At 40.4% G+C, this 20,387-nt stretch overlaps 1 protein-coding gene across 1 annotated transcript in view; it reads left to right on the plus strand.

The window, feature by feature from the left end:
• Positions 1 to 19,404, plus strand: part of Rbbp6 (RB binding protein 6, ubiquitin ligase) — a 32,480-nt gene extending 13,076 nt beyond the window's left edge. Inside the window, 15 exon segments of the mRNA XM_021169083.2 lie at positions 1,874 to 1,962; positions 2,078 to 2,177; positions 2,520 to 2,659; positions 5,439 to 5,614; positions 6,791 to 6,894; positions 7,001 to 7,338; positions 8,887 to 8,983; positions 9,143 to 9,221; positions 9,313 to 9,367; positions 11,732 to 11,800; positions 13,782 to 14,144; positions 14,435 to 14,536; positions 15,360 to 15,887; positions 15,889 to 17,109; positions 17,434 to 19,404. Coding sequence (XP_021024742.1) covers positions 1,874 to 1,962; positions 2,078 to 2,177; positions 2,520 to 2,659; positions 5,439 to 5,614; positions 6,791 to 6,894; positions 7,001 to 7,338; positions 8,887 to 8,983; positions 9,143 to 9,221; positions 9,313 to 9,367; positions 11,732 to 11,800; positions 13,782 to 14,144; positions 14,435 to 14,536; positions 15,360 to 15,887; positions 15,889 to 17,109; positions 17,434 to 18,994 — 5,022 coding nt within the window. The 3' untranslated portion in view covers positions 18,995 to 19,404.
• The last annotated feature ends 983 nt before the right edge of the window (positions 19,405 to 20,387 follow it).

Here is a 20,387-nt window from a genome sequence, read left to right on the forward strand (position 1 = left end):
TGGATCTTTTGAGTGCACTGTATGTACTGTTGGGCCGTGCTGGCCTGAGAAGATAGGGGTACCTTGGTCAGCCCCCGCATAGTGCTCATCTTCAAGACTGAAGAACCACGAGAAGCTACACTTAACCATTTTCCCCCCTTTACACCATTTTGTTTAATTAGACACTGGAAACTAACATAATTCTGGAGGAATCCCCTAGTTTTGGCTGTGAATTATGTGGACTTCTTTTAAAATAGCCACAACAGAAGATTTCCTTTCCATGGACAATTGTGTGGTTAATTCTTGACATTTTTAATTGATCCCACCAAGGTCAATATTTTAAATGTGGTACAGTTGTTTCTTTATGCTTTAGACTTGTAGTCTGTCCGCATTAGAAAAATTTAAACAACGTAATTTGTTTGAACACAGACTACATGAATTGTGTTAAGTATGTACTTATGATGCTGTTTGCAGGAATATGAGTGTGTATGTTTGGCAGAGAGCCAAATTGTTCCCTCCTGAAATCACTGTATACGCCATGTTGTTTGATAAGGTTGCTTACATTTATGCTCGATAATGTGTATCTTCTGTTTGGGAAAGCACTAGTGATGGATTCCTTTTTTTTTTTTAAAGACAGTATATTTTAGATTGCAGGGTGTGTCTTTAGAAGAACAGAACAGGTAGAATTGAGGGCTCAAAAGGATTTTCAAAAATCTTTTTTCCCCTACTATCAAGAAATGAAAAGTACGATTTAACAGCCAACATGAGAAGAGAAAATGAAAAGTTACCCTTTAGTGATGTCCCTATCTTTTATCCTTGACTTGGTTGTGGGGTGTGTCCTTTTTTCTAGGATGTATCCTTAAAAGATGTCCTGATAACAAATTGCTACTTAAGCTCTAGTCCTAAGAAAACTAAATACTAAAATTAATTATCCTAAATAGAGTGGATGAACCATGCTGTCACTGTCTAGTGGAAGGTGGTTTAGCACAGAGGTCATGTCTTCGGCAGCTTACAGTCCCTGCTGTCTGTGTTTATGTGTTGTGAGGGCTGGGTTTCAGGGTTGCTCTTTTCTACTGTGGTTACCTGACTGGGAAGAGTTGGGAAGGTTTGGAGGTTTGGGGATTTTTTTTTGGTTTTTGGTTTTTTTTTTTTCTTTTTTGTTGTTTTTGTTTTTAATCTATTTGTAAAATAATGTTTGGGTTCAAACAAATTAGTTGTTGAACATCTGTAATCAGTTTTCTGTAAATGTTACTGTTGTTCCAAGTTCTGTTAATATTAAGCATTGTGTGTATTTAAAATTAAAATAAAGTGTTAAAACTGGTTGCTTGTTTTGTGGATGAATGTAAAGATAAAAAAACCCAGTGAGTGAGTGACTGGTATGAGCGGTAGGTGCTTGAATATCCAGGTTATTAGAAAGTTACTCCCTTAGACCCTGTTTATATCTAGACTTATTAAAAATAAAAGTTCATATCTGTAGTTTAAATTTTTGAATGCTTAATGCATACCTTTGAACTTAATGTACAAGCTGACACCACTAACCAGAAGCCCTCTGACTTGTAGTGTATAGTAATGTTAAGTCATTTACCCCACCCTACATTCCAAGTTCTAAATGTAAATTATAATCTCAGTGCTGTGACATTTAACATGTGTTTTCTTTTAATCTCACCTGGCCTTTAATGTAAGGTACAGACAAGGTCTAAGGTTTGAATCTCCCAGAAAGACTTGTGCAGCCTCCCAAGCTCCCCTAGACAGCATAGAGTGATGTAAGAATGCCCAGTGCTTACTGTTAAGCACAGCTCGTTTAGAAGCTGCTCTGTGTAGAATGCGTGTTGTCTTTGCTGTGTGGTCTTAATGTGTTTCTAATGTGTGTGTCAAATAATTACCTGTTAAACAGACTGCCAATCTGGCTGAAGCCAATGCTTCTGAAGAAGACAAAATTAAAGCAATGATGTCACAGTCTGGCCATGAATACGACCCAATCAAGTAAGTTCATAAATACTATTATGCTATAGGAACTTTGGGGTGTGTTTGCCCCCGCAATCAGAAGCATTATTTTTCCTAAGTCTCTATGTACATATGAATTCTTTTTCCTTTTCAGTTACATGAAGAAAACTCTAGTAGGTCCACCACCTCCATCTTACACCTGCTTTCGTTGTGGTAAACCTGGTCATTATATTAAGAATTGCCCAACAAATGGGGTAAGTTCCATATAGAAACTGATACATACATCTAGTTTTTCTTAGAATTATTTAACTATATTTACCATGGTAAAACTCTCCTCCATTAAGATGGTAGATGAGCACAACTTCTGGAGTCTAGGTTGCCAGGACCAAGCCTTGGCTGTCATGTAGAGGAGAGCATGTTCCTTGTCCCTAAGTCTTGTTTTCTCTGAAAGAGTGCAGATTAGTACCTTAGCTCACATGGCCGTTCCTGTGGGGGAGGCATCCCAAGAAAAAGTCATTGAGAAGCGCTGTATGAGCTGTTGGCAGACATTACTAAAGACTGTTCTGTCTTCCTTTCCTCTTGCTTCCTCCAAATAGGATAAGAACTTTGAATCTGGTCCTAGGATCAAAAAGAGCACTGGAATTCCTAGAAGTTTTATGATGGAAGTGAAAGATCCTAACATGAAAGGTGCAATGCTTACAAACACTGGAAAATATGCAATACCAACTATAGATGCGTAAGTATGCAGCTTAGCTGTGACCTGTGGGGACCAGGCAGTCCCAGGGTATAGTGTTTCAGACTTGGGCTTGTAACTTGGCTACTCGGATTCCCTGGGAAGTTTCCATTCCAGAATTGTTCATTTCCACATGTTACATTTTTGTGTTAATTCTGAGAGGCTGCAGTCTGCTCCATTTATGCAAATTTCAAATGAATTTGGGGACTTTTGTCATTAGTGAGTGCCACTTCCCTTGTAGTCTTCTGATTTTTTTCTTTCTGTCATTTCTTTCTTCCTCATTCTCATACATGTTCCTACATTTTCTTAACATAAGATGTTTCCATTTCCTAAGTGAATAAAACATGTAATCATTGTGAGATACAGGAGTGAAAGTACAGTAAGGTAGCAAGGCAGCTTAACTGCAGCAAGACACTGAGGGCATTTGGCTAGGTTTAGCTATGTCACTTCATCTTCAGTCTAAAGTAGGCTTGCTTTATAAGTCATGATTAGCTCAGCCAGCTCTCCACAGTGCCTTAGTGCTCTTTTGTTTTCTTTTTGAAACAAGAATTTGTAGTTCAAGGTAGTCTCATTATGTGTTCATCCTGCCTCCACCTTCCTTCCTATTATTGGTGTTGCATGTGTGCACCGGTAACCAGACCAGTCAGTCCTTGGTGCTTGTTTTTATATACTTCCAGATTGTATTTTTAAGCCAGTTTTTTTTTTTTCCTTCTTAGGGTGTGTGTGTATCATTGTGCCTTTGTGGAGGTCAATACAACTTTGTGGAGTTGGTTTTCTTGTAACTTTATAGGAAGTCTGGCAGACAGTTTACCTGCTGAACTGTTTTGTTAGGTTCCTCATAAGCCAGTGTTTAACAAAGGAACAAACAGAAGAATCTGGTGGTCTGATTCAACTTAGAGTCTTATATATATAGATCTGCTCTTAGTAATGTACTTGGCTACTTTCTTTTACTATCTTCTACATCTTGAACACACAGATATATTAAGTATTCCTCTAGGCTGTGATTCTAGATTCTCTACCAGGAACCTCCAGTTTTTATTTAGAAATTCTGGTAAAATCCTGATTCTGCATTGTTAAACTAGCTTTCCAGAAGATCACAAAGTTGAGATCTGAGAATATCCTTTGATGCTAGGTGTCCATATTCTAAGAGACGGATTAGTTCCCTGGCTTTGCCCACAAATGTTGAGGTGTAGCATGGTTAGCAGATAGGGTTGCTGCAGAAAAGATGTAGCATTTAGGGAAGTCTGTGTACTTGAATATTCAGATGGTTTGCAAAGAAGAATGATTGTCCCTCCACTCCAGCCCCACTCACAGGCTCTGCTCACTCCTCTGCTTTCATCAGCCACCATCCTGAGTTCTCTGTGGTTCATCTTATAGCAGTCTGTTGTGATGCTATATCTGTCTGATTCAGAGACATGTCATAAATGCTGTGGAACAATTTTAAATTGCAATTGATTTTTGCAGTCAATTTAAGAGCAGACTGCTTCATCTATATCATGTAAAAGTTCTTAAAAAAAATAGAAGTTTGTATTGGAAAAGTTAAATATCACCTGTGAAGCCTAACTAATAATTCATTGCTTTTGAGTCCTGGGGGAGAAAAGCCCATTTGTGTCAGACACACAGCCCATACTGGGGAGAGATGGGAGCCCAAATATTTTAAATGAGACATTCCCTCTTTCCACTGACACCACTGATAAGCAACTCAGACTCTTCTTCTGTTTCTTTTTCTATCCTCTGTTTTCCTCCCCTCCCTCTTTTTTGTTTTTCCCTTTTTTCTTTTCTCTTGGGCAGTGGGAGACTCCTCTTTCACAAATTGGGAACAATGGGGCATAAGCAAATTGATACTTATTTGTGGAATCGTGGTGATGTCTATGGAGCAGCTGCAACACAAATAACACACCTCAGGTACCCTCCTCCATCCAGTGAGACTATTTCATTTCAGCACTGAGATGAGCCCATCCTGTTCTAATGAACAAAGGTTTCTCTAAGAAGTCCTATGGGCTACAGCTTTGAGTATGGAGAAGTGGGGGGCTGTAGAAGCAGCAGAGGCAAGTCTGAGAATAACTTTTGTGTGTTTTTAAATATATTTAATTCCTACCACTCCTGGGGAATGCATTTCTACAAAAACACTGGACCCAGAATGTGTAATGATGTGCTCTTTCATATTTGTGTAATGTATTATGATGATTAAATCCTGTTTAATTGACTTAAGTAGACTAATCTTTTAAAGTAGTTACAGGCAGATGATTGGTTACATAGTTGGGTTGAAGACCTGGTTATAGATAATACAGTTTCATCCTGTGGCATTAGTTTGGTGCCTGCATGGCTGTTACAGAATGCTAGAATGTGGGAGAAGGTGTTTTTGGTCTTCTTGCTGTTGGTTTTTGTTTGTTGGTTTGTTTGATTGACTTTTTTTTTTTTTTTAAGAACCACTTAGTAAAGGAAAATTGTGATTTAGGGTATGCTTCTAGTTCAAATTCTGTCTGGTTGGCACATAGAAGTTCTGGTAGCCTAACATGTACCCCTGGCCTTTACTTCCTAGAGTTAAGGATTCTAAGATCCTTTTAGTTTCTTTTAAGTGTCTCTTTTGTTTAATTATTTGTAATTCTGTTTTGTGTCTATGTTGGATAGATATAACTGCCCTCTGACACTGAAAGACATGCTTGTGTAAACACAGTCATTGTACTGAAATTGTCTTCCTGTTATGATATAGTATAACTGAGCGTAGAGCATGGCTTCTTTACCTTCTGACAATCTTAAATGCCGAAACTGTCTTTTACAGAGAGGCCTATGCAATTGGGAAGAAAGAGAAACCACCCTTCTTACCAGAGGAACCATCATCATCATCTTCAGAAGAAGATGATCCTATCCCAGACGAGCTCTTGTGCCTCATCTGCAAAGACATTATGACTGATGCTGTTGTCATTCCCTGCTGTGGAAACAGTTACTGTGATGAATGTAAGAGATTGGGACCCCTTGTAAAGATGTGTCTTTCATGTTTGGATGGATGCTTGATTGTTTTCAATAACTGTCTTTTTTGCCTTTGTTAATGAGTAAAAATAAGTATATTTTTTTAGCTTAAGCTGGCTTTCAATTTAATTTCTTCCCTGATCTTCTATCATTACTTTTTAACAAGACCCTTAGGATTGTGTGTGTGTGTGTGTGTGTGTGTGTGTGTAAGTGTAAGAGAGAGAGAGGTGAGATTGATTTGCCTGCCTGTATGTCTCTGTGCTGTATATGTGTCTGGTGACTTGGAAGCCACCGAGCAGGCTATGGTGGAATACCTTGGAACTAGAGTTATAAACACCTGTGAGCTGCCATGTAGGTGCTGACACTGAACCCCAGTCCTCTGTAGAGCAGTAGTGCTCTTCACCACCACTGACCCCGTTTAGTTCTTTGTTTACTTTGTTTTGTTTTGTTTTGTTTTGTTTTTGGTTTTTCGAGACAGGGTTTCTCTGTATAGCCCTGGCTGTCCTGGAACTCACTTTGTAGACCAGGCTGGCCTCGAACTCAGAAATCCGCCTGCCTCTGCCTCCCGAGTGCTGGGATTAAAGGCGTGCGCCACCACGCCCGGCTCTTGTTTTGTTTTTTAATGCTAGCTTTTGTTAAGCCATTTTAAAAACTAAAGGCATGTAAAATGTTTGTTCACTCTTCTGTAGACTTAGTTCTGGTTTTTTGTTTTTTGGTTTTTTGTATAATATTTTGATTGCTAGCTTAATAAGGATGAGTATTTGTTAATGCATTTTCTGTCTGTTTAAACATTTGTTTGAGGTCCATATATGGTGACACTTTTTTTTTTTTTAACTCAAACACTTGGAGGTAGAGTCAGGAGGAAATCTTTGAGTTCAAGGCCAGCCTGGGTTACATAGTGAGACCTTGTCTCAAAAAAACATTTGGGGCTGGAGAGATGGCTCATCAAGTAAGTGTTGGCTGCTGTTTCACTGGGCCCGAGTTCAGTTCCCAGTACCACATAGCAGCTTACAATCATCTTTAACTCCAATTCCAGAGGATCAGACCCTTCTTGTCAGTAAAGTTACTTTCCTTTGTTTGTTTGTTAGTTTATTTGTTTGTTTTTGAGACTTAGGCCTGGGAGGTGTCATTAGCTCCTCGTGTTTAACATCTTATCTTACATAGGCATAAGAACGGCACTCTTGGAGTCAGATGAACATACGTGTCCAACATGTCACCAAAATGATGTTTCTCCTGATGCTTTAATTGCCAACAAGTTTTTACGACAGGTAGCTTTTTGTACCCTTTTTTACACAAAAGTATCTCTAGCATTTTTACTGATTGAACCCATTTAAATGATTACATATTCTGCATTTTTATGTTTGGTGTCTATAGGCTGTTAATAACTTTAAAAATGAAACTGGCTATACAAAACGACTACGAAAACAGTTACCTCCACCCCCACCCCCAGTACCACCACCAAGACCACTCATGCAGCGGAACCTGCAGCCTCTGATGAGATCTCCCATATCAAGACAGCAGGATCCTCTGATGATTCCAGTGACATCTTCCTCAGCTCACTCAACTCCCTCTATATCTTCATTAACTTCAAATCCATCTTCCCTGGCTCCTTCTGTATCTGGAAATCCATCTTCTGCCCCAGCTCCAGTACCTGATATAACTGCAACTGTGTCTATATCAGTCCATTCAGAAAAATCAGATGGACCTTTTCGGTAAGTCTTTCTCTCATTATTGAAAACAGGGTCAGTGGTGTAGTTTGTTTTTGTTTTTTGTTTTTGATAATATTATTTTTGAGGTAGGGTCTCACTCTGTAGACCCAAGCTAGCCTCTAAATTCAGAGATTTACCTCTGACTGCCTCCTGGTTGCTAAGTTAAAAGTTCATATTTTTTTTTCTACCTTTATTATTTTACGTGTATGAGTGTATGGTTTGGGTATATGTCTATGTCTGCAGTGGTAAAAGGGGGTTTTGGGAACCCTTAGAACTGAGTTGTAGACAACTGATTGTGAGCTGTATGAGTGCTAGGAATAAAACATGGGTCCTCTAGAAGAGCAAGTGATGCTCTTAACCACCAATCTCTCTCTCCAGCTCCTAAAGTACTACCTTCTTTAATGGACCCCTGTGCTTATTCAAATACTAGATTTCAGCCTAGCAGTGGCAGCACAGGACTCAGGATTTCTGAGTTCCAGAACAGCCAGGGCTTCACAGAAGAAGCCTATCTCGAAAGACCAAAGGGGACAAGGGCCGGGGAATAAGTTGTGACCTCTTGAAAGCAATAGTGGATTTTGTGGTCCGCTAACACATACATTCTCTTAACAATTAGCCAGCTTTTGGGGCTGGAGAGATGGCTCAGCAGTTAAGAGCATTGTCTGTTGTTCTGAGTTTAATTCCAGGCAACCACATGGTGGCTCACAACTATCTGTAATGGGATCTGATGCCCTCTTCTGGCATGCAGGTATACATACATACATACAGATAGAGCATCCATTTACATAAAATAAATAAATCTTTAAAAAAATGTCAGCTAACTTTCAAAACACAGGTGTCAGGTCCTGTTTCATACATACTGAAAGAAAATTTTAAAGGTGAAATCTTTACACATACAAGATAACCCACTATTCTAGGTTAGCCTTTATTTAATCGGTAAAGAAAATACAAAGAATTATATTAGAGCAGTGGTTGGTTCTAAACTTGTGGGTTGAAACCTTTTTGGAAGTTGACTCATCCTTTCATAGGGGTTGCCTAGACCATTGGAAAACAGATTTGCATTATGATTCATAACAGAAGTAGTAACAAATAATTTTATGGTTGAAGGGCACAACAACATAAGGAACCATATTAAAGGGTAGCAGTATTTTGACGTTTTATATTTCTGCACCTATTTTTCTATCATGTTTCATATGTAGTGTTTTTTCAGGCAGTCCCGTCATTTTTAGTGTATATGCAGGAGTGTGGTGGCCCCAGCTGTGTGGGTAGAGCTAGAGAGGGCAACTGTAAGGACTTGGCTCTCTAGTGCCGTCTTGGAGGATCTGAGGAGTGAATTCCATTGTTAGGTCTGCATGGAATGCCTCCTGCTAAAGCTTCCCACTGACCGCACCTCTTATTCTTAAAGAGCTTTTTACAGGCCCAGACCGTTGACTTTCCTCAGATATGATCATTATCACTAACTCATGCTGGGTATGGATATATATAATAGATGTTGTCATTTTACTCATTATCATCCACTATGGTAACGTTTTCTTATGTTACATTGTTTTCTAGGGATTCTGATAATAAATTATTGCCAGCTGCCGCCCTTACATCAGAACATTCAAAGGGAGCCTCTTCAATTGCTATTACTGCTCTTATGGAAGAAAAGGTAGATTTTTACTGCCTTTAAAATCTAGACTTGTTTGTTTGTTTTGTTTTTTGTTTTTTGTTTTTTTACAAATACTCATTTTTTAAAAAAAATTTTTGCTTTGACTTTTTAAAACTTTAACTATTCCTATTTTGTTTGTGTGTGTGATTACTCCTAAAGGGGTACCAGGTACCAGTCCTTGGAACTCCGTCTTTGTTGGGACAGTCATTATTACATGGACAGTTGATTCCCACAACTGGTGAGTAAAATTAATTTGATTTGGATTTTTTTCCTCTTTAGGAAATAATTAACATCGAATTTCTTATTGATTGTTTTGTTTCGTTTGTAAGGCCCAGTAAGAATCAATGCTGCTCGTCCAGGTGGTGGCCGGCCAGGCTGGGAGCAGTAAGTACATCCACGCTCAAAGTAATCTTAGACACTCGCCTTGGAGCTCTGTCACATTCAGATTGATATGTTGAATTCTTTTCTGAAGATAATGATATTTGAAACACTTGGTTTGAGACACTGACATTTACACAAGAGAAAATGTACACATAACTGCATGTATGGTGTCTGTGTTACTAGGAATTGAGTGTGGGGCTTCAACACAGGGAATACTTCAGCTAGGGACATAGTCTACCCTGGAGCTTTGTCCCCAGCCTGTCACTTTTGACTCCCCAGAGCTACTCAGTCTGTTGACTGACCTTCCCCTAGGTTGATTAACCCCTTATATGTATTATATAATCTTAGGTGAATGCTTTGTAGCAATTCTCAACAGGAGCTGCCTTCAAAGTCACAGTGGCACTGGATGCGTAATGATTAATTTTATCCAGTTTAGATCTAATAACTAAACAGCATTTTTTTTTGACTGGTTCAATAAATTTTAACTTTATAAAGTTAGATGTTTTATGGTTTAAAAAGAAACAATAAAATAGACCACATTTTAACCACTTTTTTTTTTTTTTTTTTTTCCGAGACAAGGATTCTTTGTATAGTTCTGGCTGTCCTGGAACTCACTTTGTAGACCAGGCTGGCCTCGAACTCAGAAATCCGCCTGCCTCTGCCTCCNGAGTGCTGGGATTAAAGGCGTGCGCCAACACGCCTGGCGTTTAACCACATTTTATATGTTCACCCTTAATTATTTCAGTACTTTTATGCTATATCTACAAATATTTCAGATTTCTATCTGAAAATCTCAACAAAAGAAGTCCACATTAAGTGGGCTCGTGAACTTTAAACCCATTTCAGCGGTCACTTTGTAATTCTTTTCTAAAACAGTGAAATACAAACTTTTAAGTCCTTTTCTGCCTTTAGAACATTTGGATCATGAAAGGACCTCAAATTAGTAAGTTGATCCCATATTTAAGTTTTCTAGTTTTTTGGTTTTTTTGAGACAGGGTTTCTCTGTATAGCCTTGACTGTCCTGGAACTTACTCTGTAGACCAGGCTGACCTCGAACTCAGAAATCTGCCTGCCTCTGCCTCCCTAGTGCTGGGATTAAAGGCATGCGCCGCCACCACCCGGTAGTTTTCTAGACTCTTAACCTTCATAAATGGTTGAACTCTTTTTCTGTCTGAATTTGGATGATCAAATTTCAGTTTAGTAAATAAATACATTGTAAGAGTAGTGTCTACCACACAAAGTTCCCCATTTTTCCCTGACTTGTTAGTAGTTATTAAAATCTACAGGGTATGATTTTTCTGACCTGACACACAGAAGATGCTTTATGGCATTAAAAATGATTAGATTTGGGCTGGTGAGATGGCTCAGTGGGTAAGAGCACCCGACTGCTCTTCCGAAGGTCCGGAGTTCAAATCCCAGCAACCACATGGTGGCTCACAACCATCCGTAACGGAATCTGACTCCCTCTTCTGGAGTGTCTGAAGACAGCAACAGTGTACTTACATATAATTAATAAATAAATAAATGCGTAACGAAATCTGACTCCATCTTCTGGAGTGTCAAGTGATTAGCTTTGGGCTGGAGAGATGGCTAAGTAATGAAGCACACTTCCACCTTGCAGAGGGCCTGGATTCGGTCCCTAGCACTCACAACTCTCTGTAGCTCAGCTCAGGGTATCGAATGCTCTCCTCTGGAACTGCAGCTGCCATTGCATGGACCTAGTACACAGACACACATGTAGCTAAAATACCCATGCACACACATCTAAGTGTTTTTTAAAGTAATATTCTGACTGATGAAGACATTTCTTTGAAACTTCCTTCCTAAGTTTTGGTTTTGGTGAGAGACTAGTAGAATATATCATTAGCAAGCATATGAAATTTAGAGACAGGTGGGCCTGTGTCTGAATGTAGAGAGACATACTGGAGTTGGCATTGTTTACTGGGTCCAGGGCTGTGAGGGTGTAGGTCTCTCTTTAACCCATATTTTCTCATTTTTTGCACTCAAAAAGTATTCTACTTAAGCATGTAAAAACCTACATAGAGCCTTGCAAACTAAAGGGCTCCTTTCTAAACACTAAGTTTATATATTATGTATAGTGCTAATGAAAACACAGAAAATACTCACGACTACGGTAACTTTATCTTAAGTAAATATAATATTTGCTTAGATCTCCTCTGGAACAACTTTTAAGAGTTTAAAATTAGGAAAGTTTTCAAAGCAAGTTAAAATAGATACTTTAAAGTGTGTGCACTGATAGGTTGTAATGTAATGTGTGTGTGCACTGATAGGTTGTAATGTAATGTAGTAATGATACGTTATACCTAAGACAAATAAATACTCAGGCCTGTTCTAAACCTTTCACAGTTCCAACAAGCTTGGGTACCTAGTTTCTCCACCACAGCAAATTAGAAGAGGAGAAAGAAGCTGTTACAGGTAAGCATGCTAAATCTCTTGGAAAATAATCCCATAGCACCGGGAAATATACAAAGAAATAACACAGGAGTGATGAGGAAGGGGACTCATTTGCTCTCCTTCCTTCTCTTAATACATGTTTAGCGTTTAGCAGTTGTCCTTAAGAAATTTGGGAACTGGGGGTTACAGTTCAGTGGTTAGTTTCTTGCTTGCCTGTGTAAGGCCCCAGGTTTAATTTCTACCAGACTCAGAATAAAGTCTCATTTGAAGGTATGTTTACAAAAAACTGTTTATTAAGAAGTATAGAGCACACCTGTAACCCCAGTGTTAGGGACTCAGAGGCAAGAAGATTGTGAGTTGGAAGCCAGTTCTCATGACATAACAAGACCTGTCTGGGGAAGGAGGGAGGGAAAGGAACATGGGAAAACATAAGTTACATTTTTGTATGTGTGCCCATGTTTGGTATGTATGCTCATGTGTATATGAGAATACATGCTTACAGAGGCCCAAGAGGATGTCAGGTACCCTGTTCTATCACTCCCGATCTTACTCTTGAGTAAAACTGGAGCTAGACTGATGGACAGCGAGCCCCAGTAATCTGCCGGTCTCTGCCCCTACAACACTGGGGTTTATTGTAGGCCTGCATGGCCACACCTGGCTTTCTGTGTGGGTGCTGGGGATTTGGGCTTCACTCCTTGCACTGTGCAAGCACCCTTACCTCCTCACTGAGCCGTCTCCTTAGCCCCTCAGACTCTGTTCTTAGTGTTCCTTCCACAGAGTACTCGGTCTGTATTGGTACATGGCCGGATACAGCGTATGAAAGTTAGCCAGCTCAGTGTCCAGAAGGAAAAAACATTGTGTTTCTTCGTCTCAGTCTTTCCCTGCCTTCTCTTTTCCAAAAGAAGAAACGAGGAGATTTGTCTTAAAGCCTGGGTTTTATATGGAGATAGTTATTTAAACCAAGATGCAGAAACTTCAAACTTGATAAAAGCTATGATTGATCTTCTAGTGGGCCAATCAGAATTGCTAATCTCATGGAGATTACATTAAACAAAGGGCTGTGTTCTGAATCATGGCTATGGTTCTGAACAGAAAAGGCTGAACACCTCCTGCCGTCTTACATACCTTTGCCCAGTAAGTTTAGCAAAAGCACTCAAATTCTTTGAGACAAATCAGACAATTTAGCACTATTATTTCTGTTTATCTTTTGGGGGGAAGAATGTTGATATCTTCAGTTTTAATTATTAATATTGGAATCAGTATGATTCTGTTTTGTTTGGTTTCACCCACTTCCTCCAAAAGGAAGTTGCAGTGGTTTTTGTTAATGTAAACTTTGAGTCTAGAGCTGGGCATGGTGGCGCATACCTTTTTAATCCCAGCACTTGGGAGGCAGAGGCAGGCGGATTTCTGAGTTCGAGGCCAGCCTTGGTCTACAGAGTGAGTTCCAGGACAACCAGGGCTACATAGAGAAACCCTGTCTCGGGGGGAAAAATAGCAACCAAAAAAAAAAACCTTTGAGTCTAGAAAAGCATCTTCAGGGAGAAATAGGTTGCAGCCATGTTAATCTGTCACATCCTTCAAGACATGTTTCCTGTCGGTTGATAAAGGCCTTACAAATTAGAATCTTGGAACTGGAGGGGTAGTTCAGTGGTTAAGAGCACTGGCTACTCTTGCAGAGGGTCCAGGATTTTGAAATACAGTTGTTGAGAGGTTTTTGTTTTTAGCCAAGTTCTTGGTTATTTATTACCCAAGCTGGCCTCAAACTCAAAGACTCAAGTGATTGTCCAGCCTACTGAGTAGTTGAGACTGGAGACCTGTATCACCCTACCTGTCCTGTAGGGCTAATGTGTACAAATACCCCTTAACTGCATTTGTACTGGAGTAGTTGATTCTATTCCAGTTTTTACACTTTGGAAAATAATTATAAACAGAAAAAGAAAGCCTCATTTATCTCAGATGAATTTAATGTAAAGGTATAATACCTTGGAATTTATCTCTCCAGAAGTATAAACCGCGGGCGACACCACAGTGAACGATCACAGAGGACTCAAGGCCCATCACTTCCAGCAACTCCAGTCTTTGTGCCTGTTCCACCACCTCCTTTGTATCCGCCTCCTCCCCATACACTTCCTCTTCCTCCAGGTGTACCTGCCCCACGGTTTCCTCCTCGGTTTCCTCCTGGCCAGCCTCCACCAGCAGGATATAGTGTCCCTCCTCCAGGGTTTCCACCAGCTCCTGCCAATATATCAACACCTTGGGTATCGTCAGGAGTGCAGACTGCCCATTCAAATACCATCCCTACAACACAAGCACCTCCTTTGTCCAGGGAAGAATTCTATAGAGAGCAACGACGACTAAAGGAAGAGTGAGTATTTTAGTGTGAAATTATCATACACTTTTTTCATTTTCTGATATAACATTAAATAGGTATTTTGGAAACATTTTCCAGTGTTTCCAGTTAGTAAAGAAAATTCACCTAAAATTTAAACCAAAGCCATACAAGCAACTTCCTCAGGGATACCTAGTTATTCATAGTTTTAAAGTAGAAAACTAATGGCAATTGCATTCATTTCATTCATGATCTAATTACATTTGTCTTGTTAGTTTTCTTAAATGGTTTTTGTTAACTTTCACTCTTTAACTTTATTTTACTAGGGAAAAGAAAAAGTCCAAGCTAGATGAGTTTACAAATGATTTTGCTAAGGAATTGATGGAATACAAAAAGATTCAAAAGGAGCGTAGGCGCTCATTTTCCAGGTTAGTGTTTTGCAAGCCTTCACAACAGAATTACAAATGGGACTTGAATATCCAGGGATTACCTATGGATATAAATAACATTGCACTTATGAGATTTTTCTGATTCGATCTAGTTTTATAGAATGGAGGAGATGTAGCTTATTCCCTAATATGTCCATTAAAATAATCTCAGTGTAAATTCTATTGTGTAGAATTAGAATTTATGGGGACTAAGTTGTCCTTGTCCCTTGAAGTTATTCTTAATATGATATAATGGGAAATGTTTATGGAAGGAAAGACATAGGGGGCTAGCCAGAGAGTATTCTGAGGGCCTTTGCCATAAGGCTACAGCTTCTTGCTGTAACATTAACCTGAGCGGTTTTAAAAAGTAGTGGTAGAATACCCCTTGCTGTATTATTAGAAAAGAAAAACAAATTACAGACGTTCCCTGGAAGTTTGTTTAAAGACTGTTTTTTAGATTTAACACTTAAAATGTGGTTCCTTTTAAAACTAGACTGTTGGCTAGTGTAAGAAAAAAAAATAGATTCCTACCTAAATAATCAGACAGGAAGTGAAATTTAAATTTAATTGACATTTGTTTGATGTTAATAGCTCATAAAACTCACGGTACATTAATGCACTCCACTCTGATGTCAAGCCTTGGCTTTTGTTTTGTACTAAGTGACTTGTGTATTTATTCCATTCCAGTAGAGGTCACTGCACCTCTTTAATCATCTAAGACAAAACTTGATGCAAAGAAAGAAAACCGTGAGAAAAGAATACTAGACTGTCTGTTTTTACTTTGTTTATATCTCTCAACCACCAACTGTGCTTTTGTTTTTAGGTCTAAATCTCCCTATAGTGGGTCATCGTATTCCAGAAGTTCATACACTTACTCCAAGTCAAGGTCTGGCTCAACACGCTCACGCTCTTACTCTCGCTCCTTCAGCCGCTCACACTCTCGCTCCTATTCACGATCACCCCCATACCCCAGGAGAGGCAGAGGCAAGAGCCGCAATTACCGTTCACGGTCCAGATCTCATGGATACCACCGATCTAGGTCAAGGTCACCTCCCTATAGACGATACCACTCACGGTCCAGATCTCCTCAAGCATTTAGGGGACAGTCTCCCACTAAACGCAATGTACCTCAAGGAGAAACAGAGCGTGAGTATTTTAATAGATACAGAGAAGTTCCACCCCCTTATGACATCAAAGCCTATTATGGGCGGAGTGTCGACTTTAGAGACCCATTTGAGAAAGAACGCTACCGGGAATGGGAAAGGAAATACCGAGAGTGGTATGAGAAGTACTACAAAGGGTACGCAGTGGGAGCTCAACCTAGACCCTCGGCCAATAGAGAGGACTTTTCTTCAGAGACTCTTACCTCCTAATATCAGTAATTCACCCTTCACAGGAGGGCACAGAGACTATGCTGCTGGACAAAGTCATAGAAATAGAAATCTAGGTGGCAACTATCCAGTAAAGCTTTCAACAAGAGACAGTCACATTCCAAAAGATAATCCAAAATCGAAGGAGAAGGAGAGTGAGAATGTTCCAGGAGACGGCAAAGGAAACAAGCATAAGAAACACAGGAAACGAAGAAAAGGGGAAGAGAGTGAGAGCTTCCTGAACCCAGAGCTACTGGAGACTTCTAGGAAATCCAGGGAATCCTCAGGGATTGATGAAACTAAGACAGATACACTGTTTGTTCTCCCAAGCAGAGACGATGCTACACCTGTTAGGGATGAACCAATGGATGCAGAATCGATCACTTTCAAGTCAGTATCTGACAAAGACAAGAGAGAAAAGGATAAGCCAAAAGTAAAAAGTGACAAGACCAAACGGAAAAGTGATGGGTCTGCTACAGCCAAGAAAGACAATGTTTTAAAACCTTCTAAAGGACCTCAAGAAAAGGTAGATGGAGACCGTGAAAAGTCTCCTCGATCTGAGCCGCCACTCAAAAAAGCCAAAGAGGAGGCTACAAAGATTGACTCTGTAAAACCTTCCTCGTCTTCTCAGAAGGATGAGAAGGTCACTGGAACCCCTAGAAAAGCCCATTCTAAATCTGCAAAAGAACACCAGGAGGCAAAACCAGCCAAGGACGAGAAGGTCAAAAAGGACTGTTCCAAAGACATCAAGTCAGAAAAGCCAGCCAGTAAGGACGAGAAGGCCAAGAAGCCTGAGAAAAATAAACTACTTGATAGCAAGGGAGAAAAACGAAAGAGAAAAACAGAAGAAAAGAGTGTAGATAAAGATTTTGAGTCGTCTTCAATGAAAATCTCTAAAGTAGAAGGAACAGAAATAGTGAAACCATCACCAAAGCGGAAAATGGAAGGTGATGTTGAAAAGCTGGAAAGGACCCCAGAAAAGGACAAGATTGCATCATCAACTACTCCAGCCAAAAAAATCAAACTCAACAGAGAAACTGGAAAAAAAATTGGAAATGCAGAAAATGCATCTACTACAAAAGAACCCTCTGAAAAATTGGAGTCAACATCTAGCAAAATCAAACAGGAAAAAGTCAAGGGAAAGGCCAAACGGAAAGTAGCTGGGACCGAAGGCTCCAGCTCCACGCTTGTGGATTACACCAGGTATGGAGGTCCGGGGTGGGGGTGAGAGGGGATGGATGGGAGGTGGGGCCACAGCAATGAGTGCCCTTTATGGGAAATGATAGCCTTTGATCTTATCTGTGCGTGTAACTTAGGTTCTTAGGAGCCTACAGCATTGTTTCAGGTCAGGGAGAGGTGAACCACGTCATTTTTTATAGTTTGATCATGTGTGTCTTAGGGCAGAATAATATAACTTTAAAGCTAAAAAGACAACCTATTTTAAGCTAGCTTTATAAAAAACTTACTTACCAATGTTTTATTAGTAGTAAGCTTTTTATTAATTAAAAGTATATTCATTTGTTTTAGTACAAGTTCAACTGGAGGCAGTCCTGTGAGGAAATCTGAAGAAAAGACAGATACAAAGCGAACAGTCATTAAAACTATGGAGGAATATAATAATGATAACACAGCGCCTGCTGAAGATGTTATAATTATGATTCAGGTTCCTCAGTCCAAGTGGGATAAAGATGACTTTGAGTCTGAAGAAGAAGATGTTAAAACCACACAACCTATCCAGAGTGTAGGGAAACCATCGAGTATTATAAAAAATGTTACTACTAAGCCATCAGCTGCAGTTAAGTACACTGAGAAAGAAAGCGAGCAGCCCGAGAAAATGCAGAAGCTTCCCAAGGAGGCGAGCCACGAGCTGATGCAGCAGGAGCTCAGGAGCTCAAAGGGCATTGCGTCCAGTGAGAAGGGCAGAGCCAAGGACCGGGAGCACTCAGGGTCAGAGAAGGACAACCCTGACAAGAGGAAGAGCGGTGCCCAGCCAGACAAGGAGAGCACTGTGGACCGCCTGAGTGAACAGGGACATTTTAAGAATCTCTCTCAGTCTTCCAAAGAGACCAGGACTTCAGAAAAGCACGAGTCTGTTCGTGGTTCCTCAAATAAAGACTTCACTCCTGGTAGAGACAAGAAAGTGGACTACGACAGCAGAGATTATTCCAGTTCCAAACGAAGAGACGAGAGAAGTGAACTAGCAAGAAGAAAAGAGTCTCCTCCTCGGAGTAAAGAGTCTTTATCTGGACAGAAAAGTAAGCTGAGGGAGGAGAGAGATTTACCTAAAAAGGGGACTGAGTCAAAAAAAAGTAATTCTAGTCCCCCAAGAGACAAAAAGCCTCATGATCATAAAGCCCCCTACGAAACTAAACGCCCATGTGAAGAGACAAAGCCTGTAGATAAAAACTCTGGGAAGGAGCGGGAGAAGCATGCTGCTGAAGCTCGCAATGGGAAAGAGTCCAGTGGTGGCAAACTGCCATATATACCTAACCCGCCAGACCCTCCCATGGAGAAGGAGCTGGCTGCTGGGCAGGTGGAGAAGAGCACCGTCAAGCCAAAACCCCAGCTGAGTCATTCCTCTAGGCTTTCCTCTGACCTGACCAGGGAGACGGATGAGGCTGCCTTTGAACCAGATTATAATGAGAGCGACAGTGAGAGTAATGTGTCTGTGAAGGAAGAAGAAGCTGTTGCCAGTATCTCCAAGGACTTGAAAGAGAAAACAACAGAGAAAGCAAAAGAGAGCTTGACTGTAGTAACAGCCAGCCAGCCAGGTGCAGACAGGAGCCAGAGCCAAAGTAGCCCCAGTGTTAGTCCAAGTAGAAGTCATAGCCCTTCTGGTAGCCAGACCCGAAGCCACAGCAGCAGTGCCAGCTCAGCCGGAAGCCAAGACAGCAAAAAGAAGAAAAAGAAGAAAGACAAGAAAAAGCACAAGAAGCATAAAAAGCACAAGAAGCATAAGAAGCACGCAGGCACGGATGGCGATGTGGAGAAGAGCCAGAAACATAAACACAAGAAGAAGAAGGCGAAGAAGAACAAAGACAAGGAGAAGGAGAAAGATGACCAAAAAGTGAAATCTGTCGCTGTGTGAAGGACGGATGTTTTAATTGACTTAATTACTAAGTCATCTGTATTAAACTCTGTTATGATGTAAAGAGATCCCAGCCTTGTAAATAGTGAGTGGAAGACCCTGTGCTGCACTTAAAGTCTTTGCTGCTTGATTATTTCATTTTTACACCAGAGCTTTATAACGAACTTTTGTACAGAATTGTGACTTGTGACCATGGAACATGAGAGGTTTTGCTAGGGCCTATTATTTTTAACCACCATTAATTAGTTGGGGTGGAGTTTACTGTACTGTGAAATTTTCACATTTGAATTTTTTTAATTGCCTGGCAAATGCTGATATCAGTTCAAAAATATCAGCAGAATGATTGCTGAACTCATTACAGCCCCGTTATGTCACTTTTTGATTACAATAAAAGTTTTCAGTAAACTTTTCACTTGTTGCAGATGTATATTATTTAAAGACAGTGTCTCATTTCTTCTCTTTCCAAGATCCTTCAAGCTGAATAGACAAAATTCTAAACATTGAAAATGCACTGCAGAGGGGCCTAGTGGAAGATCTTTGTTTCTAGTAATTAGAAGTTAGGTTTCTAAAAAGGAGGGCAGGATGCTTAACCATCTAGCCATGTGGTTTTCTTAGAATTCTGTTAGGTCAATATTAAATTCCTTGATGAAACAATCCACTTAAGTGTTGTGGTTGTGTCCATCCTCTGCCCCACTGACAAAAGTAAGTAATAGTGTGAGCCTGGGGGTAAGGGGGCATTCTCCTTCACTCTGCCTGTCTGGAACTCAGTGAAGGCACTCGGAAAGGATTTGGGGACAGGTTAAGTGGTTTTACAGAATGTGGCATGAATAGGGCCTGTCACAGTCCATGCCTAAATTGCTAGCCTGCTGTCGTAAGGTGCTGTGCTTGGAGTCTCGGTGTGTGGTACTCCATACAATTGCTGGTTCTCGGCTTTGAGTCAAGACATGTGAATGTAGTGTTTAGGACAACATTTACCATTTAAAATTGTAAGTGATAACACCTTTTTTTTTTTCTATTTTAAAGTGTGGTTGTCCTTGGAGGGAGAGGAAAGCATTGGAGCCCTCTGTAACCAGCTGGAGTCACTCACAGGTAGTTGTGAGCTGCCTCATGTGGATGTTGGGAACCAAATTCAGGTCCTATGCAAGAGCAACAAGCACTTGTCACCACTGAGCCAAAGTAACACAAGTGCTACAGGTGTGGAAGTCATCGAGAGATGCTGCCTTGGAGCCAGATCAGCTTTGCTGTGACAGCTCAGCTCTGCCCTGATGCCAAGCGCACACACCTGCTGTCAGGGCTAAGCTGTCCTGACCACTTAGGCCCACGCACAACATACTCCCACTTTTACTTTGAGGTCATCCAGCAAGATTATACTCTTCCTACTAATCAGATCTAT

This window comes from Mus caroli, chromosome 7 (genome assembly GCF_900094665.2).
Source record: "Mus caroli chromosome 7, CAROLI_EIJ_v1.1, whole genome shotgun sequence".
Classification (NCBI taxonomy): domain Eukaryota; kingdom Metazoa; phylum Chordata; class Mammalia; order Rodentia; family Muridae; genus Mus; species Mus caroli.